The sequence below is a fragment of the Micropterus salmoides genome, unplaced genomic scaffold (genome assembly GCF_014851395.1).
Source record: "Micropterus salmoides isolate LMB-PRFRI ecotype aquatic unplaced genomic scaffold, ASM1485139v1 Ms_hic_scaffold_10, whole genome shotgun sequence".
Classification (NCBI taxonomy): Eukaryota; Metazoa; Chordata; class Actinopteri; order Centrarchiformes; family Centrarchidae; genus Micropterus; species Micropterus salmoides.
Window position 1 is genome coordinate 1,285,797 of NW_024040041.1, and position 12,615 is coordinate 1,298,411.

At 42.0% G+C, this 12,615-nt stretch overlaps 1 protein-coding gene across 2 annotated transcripts in view; it reads left to right on the forward strand.

Annotated features, from left to right (window-relative positions):
- Window positions 1–3,007: 3,007 nt before the first annotated feature.
- rbfox1 (RNA binding fox-1 homolog 1) overlaps window positions 3,008–12,615 on the forward strand; it is a 276,075-nt gene continuing 266,467 nt past the window's right edge. Inside the window, exon 1 of one of the 2 annotated variants that reach the window (XR_005447445.1) lies at window positions 3,008–3,446. Coding sequence is in view for 1 of the 2 variants with exons in the window: in XM_038739155.1 (XP_038595083.1) it covers window positions 3,351–3,446 (96 nt within the window). In the remaining variant the exon portion in view is untranslated. The remainder of the gene's footprint in view (window positions 3,447–12,615) is intronic. The other variant, XM_038739155.1, reaches the window with a different exon arrangement.

A 12,615-nucleotide genomic window follows, 5' to 3' on the forward strand; every position in this document is an offset into this window, starting at 1 on the left:
ACCCTGGATTCTGAGACAAGATGGAACCACAGAGAGGGCAGCTAGATCGCTGACCCTCTTGGCCAATGTTAGAGCCATGAGCTCTAGGAAGCTAGGAGCTCAAGGAACTTCAGGTCCGCCGTCTCCAAAGGCTCAAAAGGAGCTTGGGTCACGGCGCGTAAAACCAGCGCCAAATCCCACTGTGGAGCAGCAGGACCGGCCTGTGCCTTCACACCCCCTTCAGGGAACGCTTCACCAATGGGTGAGTGAACACCATCCTGTTACCGAACTCCTAGTGACAGGACGAGATGGTGGCAGTGTAGGTCTTAACTGTACTGAACGCCAGACCTTGATCCATGAGCAGCTGAAGGAACGAAAGCATCCCCGGCAGCGTTGGAACGCCAACCATTTGGAGGAGTAAGAGGACTGAGTAGAGGCAGCTCTCAATCCCTGGATGGTGCACACCACTTCATGGGACAGACTTAGACACTCCCGGCGCCGCCTCTCAGTGGCCAGACTCACAAGCATACAGCAGCTGGGGAGGCCACAAGGGGTGCACGAAGGCATCCAAACCCAGCATGGGGTCGTCCCGCGAGCTCAGTGAAAACCACAGGGCACACTGTACGTTCTCTCGGTTGGCAAACAGATCCACCTACATCCGCCCACAGGAGCAGCTGCCTGGCCAAGCCCAGCAGCTGTGCCGAGCGCTCCCTGCACTGGCGGTTTATGTAGACCGCTGCAGCCTTTTTGTCATTGCGGACCAGCACGTGCTGGTTCCGCAGCAGAGGGGCAAAGTGTCAGACCACCTTCCATTCCACCCCGACTGACAGAGAGAGGGGGTCCAGGTTAGATCTGAACCCACAGACAGAGTAACAATAATCGGGCGCCACCTCTGTCTCACCAGGTCAACACACAGGTCGATTAACCACCGCTGTAATCTCCTCATGTGCAAGAGGCCCAAAGGGAAAGATAAAACAGGATGCTGATGCCACAGGAACTTCCTGTGTTCGGGATGAGGACAACGTGAAAGTACGCGTCCTTCATGGCCAATGGAGGTGAGGCAGTCTTCCTGACACACACACTCCAGCACCTGTTTAACTGTCAACATGCAAAAAGCTCTCCCCATAATCGCTTTGTTGAACAGTGACAGATCTAGGATGAACCTCACGCCCAACGTCTTCTTCCTGGACAGGAAGTAACAGGAGTAGAACCCCTGATTCTCCTGCCTCAGGGGAACCCTGGAGATAGCCTACTTCTCCAGGAGCTCTTGAAGCTCTGCCTGGAGCCCGGTGAAGGGGGGAAGGCGAATTGCAGCCTGTGACCCCGGCGAATCAGGCTGTCCATCCATCTATCTCGAGCAGGAAGTGATCAACTCCTGCAAAGCCGTCAGACCTGCTAATGGCCTGGTGGTCATGAAGAGAAGCACTTCTGCTGCCCTGCCACGAGCTCGCAGCCGGGCACTGCTGGGGGAACGTGCGTAATGTGTGCAGCATCACAAACTGCCCGGCAGATTTCTTCTTTAGAAGCATATTTGTATAGGGTGTGTATGTTTTCTGTCCACACGAAGCTTAATGTCCACTCTCGTGGGCTCATCCACAATTTCTTTGAGGAGGGGTGTGTGAAGGGACAGTTGTTAGGACTACCCGACTACTTACATCTGAAGGACAGAGGACACTAGTTTTAGGACCACCAGGTGCACATTTTAGACAGAGAAGATGGATGGTTTGAAAGAGGTGTCAAGGAAGACATCTACACCAGGGTTGAGAAGCCGTCATTGAACAGGGGAGGGGGTCTACGCCACCACTTATCCCCCACTTACAATGCTGTCCTTTCATCACTTCCCAGGAAACTCAACAAACGTAACCTATTGGCCTCAGGTGAAGATGCCAACGATGGTCGTTCAGTCTTGGCCACGGGTAGTCCTAACGACCGTAACGACTGTCGTTACAACAGCCAGGAACACTAACGAACCAGCAGTATCGACGAGAAGAAGTCCTTTGGATGAGGGACGAAACGTCTTCTCGTATCTTCAACCAAGTCCAGTTGCCCTTGACTTTAACCTTCTTCGGAAAACTATGGCCTAGATGACTGAGAATCTTCACAGACATCTTTACTACTACTCACTAAAGTGTCCCTTTAAGTAGATCATATCATTCTTTTAATACGGGCTTCAGGGTGCGGAAATAAGAAGAAATTCATCCTGTTTGCTCAAGCAGCTATCATTGTCAGGCACATTGTTTACATTACTGTGTGCATTAATTTCATTTTCACAGTAAGTTATGAAATAAAGCTGTTGTGAATAAATATAATGTCATTGGAATACCATGATCATTTCTGAAAAACAATAGTGAGCAATACTGCTTTGGCAATATTGTTGCTATACATTCATGCCAATAAAACTAATTTGAATTTGAATTTGAGTACTGCAACATTAATGTGGGCTTACATATTTGAATATTTTTATGTAGACACAAGATCTGATTGGTACAACATGATCAACCCTCTAATATTCATCGATGACTACAGTGAGTAGTAGTCATGATGAATAGTAATAATAGTTTTATTTATATATCATGTACAGACAAGCTGAGCTGTTTTTTTTCCCATTTTGGTATTTTGCATGAGTCAAAAAGTTTTCTCTGGTATTTTAGGGCTGGAGGTGGGTATGAGGTGTGTGGGGGTAGTATTGTGGCTGCAGTCAGCATCCTCGAATTCCTCCAGTAACACATGTCAGAGAACTTCAATTCATCAAAAGAATGAGAGAGAGATTAGCATTTTTTGCAAGAAACATGCACACACACACAGCTGGACTCACAGCTGTCTGTCTGTCTGTCTCTCTCTCTCTCTCTCTCTCTCTCTCACTCTCTCTCTCTCACACACACACACACACACACACACACATGAACATTAGAAACACACAGACAATTTTCTCCCTTCCTCACGCTCCAGCGATCGCAGTCACACTGACTACTGGCTTGGTTCCACACACGTGTGCACACACACACAGACACACACACACACACACACACACACACACACACACACACACACTGAGTCAGACTCACACTGACTCTCTCTCACACACACTCTGACTCACACACACTGCAGCAGAGCACTCTCTCTCTTTCTCTATGTCCGCGCTCATCCCGCCTTCTTGACAGCAGAAAACACTTGGGTTTCCATCGTACGGGACCGGCTGCCGCTTCTTTTGAAGCTCCATCTCTCTTCTCACTCTCTACCAATCATTCTTTCTTTCTTTTCTTTATTTTTCTCTCTCTGCTCATCCTCCAGTTCTCTCTCCCTTCTCGCTGAGAACAGGGCTGTGTATTGTCGGGGTTGAGGGTTTTGTGTTGTCAGCAAGAGGAGGGAACATGCAGCATCCTGGAGGAACATGTGTGACGTTACCCAACGTGGACGCCTGTCCTCAGCTGTCCTGCGCTGCTCTCACCTTCATGTATTTACAGCAGGTGAGTGTGTGTGTGTGTGTGTGTGTGTGCGCGCGTAATTTTGTCTACATGAATTTACATCTTGTGTACATGTTATTTTTTGTTGCTGCTGCTGCTGCTGCTGGACATGGGAAGTGGAGTGGAACAGAATAACTGCATGCTCCTACTTACAGGGCAAAATAAGAGAAACACAAAGAGTGTGTGGATATCTAGCATCTGTAAATGCGTAGTGTCTCTTTGTGCCAGTTTGAAAAGCATCCATCCTCCTTGTCCTGTGTACAGCTGGTACTGTGGCTCTCTCCTCCAGTTCTTTGAAGAGGAAGCAGAAAGTGTGTTGATGTTGACATCTATTAGTTGGAGAGGCCATGGATCAGGACCATCCTGTTCAATATTCCAGTTTAGTGCTTTGTTAACAGTGTGCCAGACTGCAAATATAAATGTTTTCATACCTTGTCTTTAATTTGCTACATCAATCACGTTGTTGGGTTCAGAACTCCCAACTTCTGTTTTTCTCAGCTGTGACTCCAAAACAGTTTTTGTTAGGGTGACCAACAACCATGTTTTATGTCAAAGTCTGATTTTCTGGATAGCACCAACAATTTGATTTTGTTAATTAGTGATGCTGTTAATGTTATAACAACAGAAAGGTTTTCTATCTTTAAGACTTTACTAATCAGTCATTTATTATTAGGGGGTCCAAGTCCGTGTGGGCTGGGAACCCACGAATGCAAGGCATCGCGGTTCCCAGTACCAGCGGAGCTGTGAACCTTATTGTTGTCCTGTTATTGATTTTTATTATTCATTTATATATTATTATACGTTTTGGCCTAAAACTGATACAATGGCCTAGACGTTAAGTGCTACAAAATTAAAATCCCTTTAATTTCAAACTCTGGTCGTTTATTCGGCCTGGGCCCCTCTTACAACTGCTTGCAGTTCTAGTTGTTATTATTATTATTATGTGTGCATATTCATTTCCACCATGCTTAATGTAGGTATTGGATACATATTAGATAAGTTTAAGTTTAATGTGAAAATTTGTACTTTTGTTTGTCTCACCAGATCATGATTGAAAATACTGGTAATTAATTTAGTTGTTTTCTAGACAGTGTTCATAGGTTCCAGTCCAGTGGTTGGAGCTATGATGCCTGGTAGCGTTAGGTTATTTGGCTAGGGGTTGGGTTAGAATAAATAGTATATAATATTTTCAGATAGGCTTTTATTAACATTAATATTCAGATATGGACCTCTGTGACAGCCAATATTAAAAAAAATTTTCTTTTTCGTGTTAGAAAATGTCTTTAAAAGCATGAATTAATAATTTCTTTCTAACTGGAAAATCTAACTGGACTCAGCATTTGCTGATTTTATTTACTTTCATTACTTTTTAATGATTAATTTTTTAATGAAAATGAAATGAAAAAGGCGTTTTTCATGATAAGGTAACTTTAATAATCACTTGACTTTGAGAGCTCTGAAAGAATCCTGCTTGTTTAAAATTCCATTTTAAATGAGTGAAAATCAGGATGTATACTGTATGTAATTACAACTTCACTTATTAATTTGTTTAATTATTTAATTAAAAGAGTCTGTGACATTAAAAACCATAAAAACAAAACATCACTTTCTTAATTTATTATATTTGATTCACACATTTTCAATATGATTTTATGACAAAAGAAAGTACTGCATTTTTAGTGCTGATATGCTGATCAAGTAAGAGTTTTTTTTTTTTTATCTCACCATAACTTTCTAAAAATTTGCAAAACAACTAGCTAGGTAAAGTCATGTAAGTCACAACAAGGAGGCAGCCATCTTGATTTGGAAAATAAGGGACCTCTGCTTCCTGCATTGTACTCCACCAGAAGGCAGTTTACACATGACAGATTGTATACAATAGGCTTGTCAGGTAATGGATGATGTAGATCAGAGAAACTCATGTATCAAATAGGATGCAAATTGTATTTAATGATTTTATTCATATATTGACAACCCTAAACTTACCTTCAGTTCTGTGTTTACGTACATTGTATAGTGAGAATAAATTGCACTTTTTATGTAAGCATAACTTTCCTGTCAGATCAGTTTTGTTCATAGTAGCCATATTTATGGAAACATTAATGCAAATGCAGCAGTTGTTGCATTAGTGAAAAATAGTTTATATACCGAGAAACTATAAGTGAACTATATATGAATTTTCTTAAATTATGTGAAATAGTGCTACACTGTTAAGGAAAAGATTCATTCTTCTTACACAAGTGACTGGCCATGTTTACAAGAGCTCTGTTAACATGTAATGAGTTTTTACAGCTTTAACAGCTCATTTAAAAAAAAAATGCTGTTGTTTGCTCCATCAGAAAAGAGAAAACATTGCTCAGACCTTCAGATACTACATTGAAAAAAAATAAAATTTAATTAATGGGTATGATCACAAAGTATGCATTTTGTATGTTTACCTTCTTTATGTTTAGTTTACTGTTTCTCCTCTGAGTACATAAGTTTGTTAAGTTAACATTTTGAGAGTATGTGTATATGTGTGTGTTGAAGAATGAATCTACAAGCAGAATTTCACTGGGTAAAGAAGCTGTGGAATAGAAACATGACCCGGGAGCAGTGTTTACACCCTGCTGTACACTCCTTGATCATTACACAACCCACAGATCAATCATCATCTGTGATGAGTCCCAGTAGATGGTGCTACACTGATACACATCCATCACTGTGTGTTCCATCAGACTTTTAGAAGGGACAAAATTAGCTTCTTTGCATTTACATAGCCCGGGTAAGGACGGCAGCCAGTACAGTAACACAGTGTTTGAAATAGTAATTTGACATTACACAATGAACAATCACTTTATTTGTCCTGAAACAGTAAGCAAAAACAAAAACACTGGTTGTTTCCTTTATGAGAAATATTAAATATTTACACCTTGCACTCATGTTACCTTTCCCTCACAGAGTTTCAGTGGGAGAGGTTTTGGAGGTAAGGAAGGTAGAGATACTGTAGGTAGTAGCTGAGTTATTATGAGCCATGTAGGCTACATCCAGAAATAGAATTGTGGAAAATGTGTAAATACTGTAGTAGTGGACAAGAAACAGAAGCTGCTGATGAAAACTGTTGCAGAAAGCGGATCACAAGTTACACACTGCTGAATGTCACTAAACAACTATGAAAATGCTCTTGAATTCCCCACTTTAATTTGTGAGCTTTCAATGCATTATGAGGCATCTACCAACGTTACACAGATGTTAAGTAGCCTGTGTCTAGATTATCAAACATAATACTTTATACACACATAATACACAAATCATTGTCCATTTGACATCAAACTCAACTTCTGTGAAGACCAAGATATGAAACATAATTTGATCTGGTTTTTGGACATTTCCACATATGGTTTTCATATATTTCAAATGTGAAATATAAGAAATAATATGCGGAACACCATGTCACATAATAATATAATAAATCACAGTTTATATATAGTGAATTCATATCAATTTTAAAATATAATTTTTTTTTTGTTTTTAACTATTTTATTTTCCTCTGATATAAGTGTAGAAAAGCAAATAATAATACAATAACAGGAGCATTCTCAAACAAAAACAAGTGAACTACAGTACATTGTTTTGTAGTAAGATGAAAACACCATATTTTCTTCCACCTTGCAATGAATTAAAACATGGATTTCCATTACACACTGTTTGCAGTCAGAGTTGGTGAGTATGCCGTGTGTTTTTATGACCCAGTTTTCGAGCATATCGGGCCCACTGTGGGCCCTATGCAAGGGAACTAGTAAGAAGAAATTAAAATATGACAGAGCAAAAGCCTGAAGCAGAGGATTATTTTAACGGCGCTCAGGGATGAAAGAGTAAATGACGAGCAAAGAAAAAGGCTTCTGCAATCTGACAATTTCTCATTAAACAACTTTCCTTCATTAGTCTCTTTTATCCCTCGCTACACGCTATGAGAGCATGTGTTGTGTGTAAGGGAGAGAGCTTTTGTTTTTAGATTGTTTGAGAATTCCAGATTGTGCTAATGTGTTGGCATGTTATGCCAGAGCATTGTGTGTGTGTGTGTGTGTGTGTGTGTGTGTGTGTGTGTGTGTGCCTTGCCTAGATTTGGTTCTTTGAAGCTATATATAGTCAAGCCATGTAAGATATTTTGAATACATCTGAATGCCTTTAGGGCTTCTCTGCCTGTGTGTGTGTGTGTGTATTTTCAGACAACACTGCACATTCATTATTTTTCTATGAATATGTTTGATTCACCCTTGGATGATTTCTCGGCCTATTTTAATACCTGCATTACATGTTCTGTCCAAAGACCTCAATAGTCTAACACAGTAATGTGAGAAAGAGTGGATTCGTTTGCACACACAGTTGATGCAGTCAATGCTTAATCATACGCAAACCATGTTCCACTGCTTGTGTGTGTGTATATGAATGCTGTTGGGGAAAATCAATTCTGGATATACGCTCTTAGTCAACCGCAGAGGAAAGCTTTACAAAACACTGACATTGGAAGAAAGGTGACTTGATTTTCTTTATATATTAGTAATGGTGTCATAAGATTGTCATTGCAATGTAATGTAGCTGTTGTTATTCCATGCAGTATTCCCAAGACTAGCCTCTAATAGCCTGGTAGGTGAAATTACCTGTGCTATAATTGGCTCACATGAGGAATTTACCTTTTTCCACAATAAGCCGCTGTCAGGGAAACCCAGACCCACTGCATATTACAGTTTTTTATAACATCTTACAAACCATTTTCAAAACTATGTCTCATTTCTTCAAAACTCTACACACAATTCCCAAAACTGCACACCCAGAATGCAAAATGCCTCATATGTCCTTTAAAATTTCATAATAGTAAATATTTGAATATACCATGTGAACTGTTGTTCTAAATCTAAAGCTCTTTTCTCTTTCATAGGCTTATGTGTATGTAACCCACAGCATCTGAGTCAGTGCAGACTGTCATGGCCTCTCTAGGCCTCCCCTGGACTCTGCGCTGTGTTTTTGTAGGTGTTGTGTGGTGTCGTATGGAAGAAAGGAGGCACCGGACACTGGATTCGGGATTGTGGTTGAGACCTTCGCTGCTCTTTATTTCTCCACTGCAACAATCACAGCCAATACCTTACAGGGCACGGAAAGTAAACGTAACAGAATTTATCTTCTTGCAAAAATAAATTAATACTTTAGTACCAAAAATAAAGAGAAATTAAATAAAGGTTCGGCGGCACGGTGGTGCAGTGGTTAGCACTGTTGCCTCACAGCAAGAAGGTTGTGGGTTCAAACCCCGGCTTCCCCAGCCTTTCTGTGTGGAGTTTGCATGTTCTCCCCGTATCTGCATGGGTTCTCTCCGGGTGCTCCGGCTTCTTCCCACCGTCCAAAGACATGCAGACTAGGTTGATTGGTGACCCTAAATTGTACTTAGGTCTGAGAGTGAGCGTGAGTGGTTATTTGTCTATGTGTGGCCCTGCGATGGACTGGTGACCTGTCCAGGGTGTACCCCGCCTTGCGCCCGATGTCAGCTGGGATTGACTCCAGCCCCCCCGCGACCCTGTATGCAGGATAAGTGGTTGACGATGGATAAATAAAGGTTAATGTACAGTCAAATGAAATACATCTCTAAAAAGAGCTTAATATAAAACACAAACTCTAAATCCAAGGTACAGAAAACAGCAAATGCCCCATCGTACATTCATTTTACTCAGATTAAATCACCTAATGGCTTATGGCGAACTAGTCAGGTTAACCAAGAATCACCAACAGCAAGAAACACATGCCGAGTTAACTGTATGCTAGCAGCATTTATCAACTCACAAACGGCAAAAAACACATAATGATCGCTCAAACTCATGCCGTAATATATTTTAGAATGTAAATAAACAGTATCAATGCACAATTTAAGTGGATGAGTAGTTTTAGCGCTGATATTTAATTATTATTCAGACCACTATTAACACTGCTTACCTTACAGGGCAGGGAAAGTAAACATAAAGCAACATGGTGGCCCGGCCAGAACGTACTTTAAAACTACGGTGTCCTGGAAGGTACAAATTGCACGAACTGCTGGACGTACTGAGGAATAGACAGCGCAACAGGGACCTAGGGGCTTGTACAGGCTGCTGCCTTGTACATTTCCATACAATGTTATAGAATCAAAGTAATCTGCTGAGAGGGGTTGAAAAGTACACTGTAAACACTAATGCAATGTTGAAACAGAAAATATTTATTTAGCAAAACATTACAGTTACTAGCAAAGTGTTGTATACCTTCGCATACAAGAAATGAAAACCATAAACATGTGAACCAAAAGTAGAATTTTTAGAATAAAGAACAAATTTGTGTGTGTGTGCGTGCAATATGGAGTAATAATATAGAGTAAATGGATGGCTTAGAGCTACAAACGTTTATGCAACACTATGTAGTAATACATATTTTACAGTTCAATACTGTAATGCTGGAATAGCCATAAGATAGTTGCAACCTGTTTTTATTTCTGAAGGTTCCGATTATGGACGTCACACTGTAAAGCAACTCAAATTAGCTTTGACTGTCCATCCAGAATCTCCCATGGTCAACTTGTGGTTGATCACATAATCATTAAGTGTGGCCTTGATCTCATCAGAGATTGGTCTCCTTCCTTCTCTTCTTTCTCCTCGTCCTCCCATGTCTTCTTCCAACTCTTCCTCCTTGTACTTGTCCTCGGTTGTCAACCTCTGCATCTCCATCCTACTCACCTTGCTCTCTGTCCATTGTTGGCATCTATTGTTCAAAACAGGTAATATGACCTTTGACCTATTAATAGGTCTACTGTATACTAAAGCAGTGATTGGTTAGTGATCAGTCAAGCATTTAGTGTTTGCACATGTGATGAGTGGCTGTGTGACCTGGTAAATAAGTGTAGAATTTTGATTGGTTGTGTTTGGAAAAGGAAAGCAGGTCACTTCCTGTTAGATTTTTGTGTCTTAGGTAGAGAATAGAGATGTGGTGTGTAGTTTTGCTCTTTGAGTGAGAGGTTTCAAAAATCGTGTGACACTTAAAGATTTCGTGTGTAAGCAGTTGTAAAAAAAAAAGAGCCTACCTGGAAAGGAGTTAACTATTTGCTCTGAGCTGCTTCTAATGTGAAAAACTTTGGATATTTCAAAATCTTGAGAGAGAATGCCAACAAAGAAAAAAGGCATTTGCGTTCACCATGTTGAATGGCTGAGCTTTACCCGGTCTGAGATGGAATGTTGTCCAGGGAGGCCATGTCTCCGACTACCTTCTGAAAGTTCAGTGTCCCCATGAGTTTCTACTGTGTTTCTCCATCTCTGCTATTTGGGATGTTTCTTTCCGGCTCCTTTTCTTTTTTTTGTTTTCTAATTTTAAATCAAACCTTGTCTATTTCTATATCACAGACATGATGTTGTGCTGTGATTCGTCATTAACTCTGCAGGAGTCACAGTGACTCTCTGTAGACGTCATTCCACTATGTTCAATTAAAAGTAATATAAATATTTTTAGCTATGATTTGTAAAAATCACCTTTAAGGCAAACATATGTAATCTGTACTCTGCGCATGCGTTGGCCTCTGTAGCTACCTGTCGGAAGCTCCGTCTTAATCCTGACTCTTATCCAGTTTTAATCCACACTTTTTTAACTTGAGTTTTATGCGGGTTAAGGATTTTAGTCATCCGACATGGATTTTAAGCTAGATGACCGTAAAAACGCTATCAACGCTACTGATCACAACAAAGCTCCGGCGACTAGCGTTATGCTAGCTGAGATAATTCTGCCCCATGAGGAGTGCATACTCCTTAAGAAAGCGAACAAAAAGATTGCTGACCTTATGGAAGACATCTGATGACTTTCAGAGGAACTCAAAGAGAAAGATTCCCTGCTGACTGGCTATGGATGTGGCTTCAGTACAAGCCAAACAGATTGTTTCTCTTAGCGCAACCGCTAACATCCAGGACACCTCCTGCTCGACCCCGAAGCATCATTCAACCTGGGCTGAAGTGGTGGTCCGTGGCTGCAAGAGAGGCTTGGACGGGGCTGCCTCCCCTCCGCACATCGGCCTCTCTAACCGCTATGCGGCCCTGTCTAACAACACTCCGGTCCATCCAGCGGATGCACCTGCGGCTTCGAGTCTCCCTGATACAGACAGTGCCTGCCGACACTGTTGCATCTCCTCCACCGGCTACATCTCCTGCAAACGATGATTGGCTGGGCCGCCAGTCTGCCGCTGGGCCTGATCGGCGGCCATCATCCCGGTCAAAAACCTCCGCTTCCCGACGTAGGATCCTGAAGGAGGCTGTGCTCAGATGCTCCGGAGGCTGTCTCTACCCTGCACCGTCGGGTAGCCCTTCTCTCAGGTCTGTTACTGCTACTCCAACACAACACTCGGCAGCTCACACACTCCATCCTCAGTCCGCACGCAGTGTTGAAGCAGTTTCTGCTCAGTCCTGCTCTGAAACCCCACAACCGGCATCCTTTTCTCCCCAACCACACTAATAATTGGTGACTCCATAACCAGAAACATCCGTTTCTTTAACGCTACCACTCACTGCTTCCCTGGTGCCACCACGGCTGACATTTAAAAAAAACTCCAGGACCTAATGCTCCCGTCCTCCATCACAAGAGTGATAGTCCATGTGGGAACAAATGACACAGCTCTTCAGCAGTCTGAGCTGACAAAATCAGATTTTAACCGTCTTTTTAACTTTTTAAAGCAGTGTGGAAAGTCCGTTTTTATCTCTGGTCCCATACCCACAGTTGGTTGCGGTGCTGGCCGCTTCAGTAGACTCCTTAGCTTCCACGACTGGCTCCAGTCCGCATGCAGGGCTCACGATGTGTGTTATGTCGATAACTTTAATATTTTCTGGCAAAGAATGACTCTTTTTTAAGACAGACGGACTTCACCCAAACAAACGGGGCTCAGAAATGTTCACATACAGCATGTGGTGCGGTCCTCCACACATGACTTAACGTGAATGACTAATCATTCATGCAGCACACCTGGACACACCACCAGTCACTGAACAGAACTCTGCCTCACTGCCACAAACAACTGTCTCCACCTGCTGGCATGTAAAGCCATCTGCTCCCAGCTCTGTTCCAAAGACTTCTATTCCTGTCATCATCACGCATAGACCAGTAAACCGAAATGTGCACATCCCATACAGAAATCATAGTAATC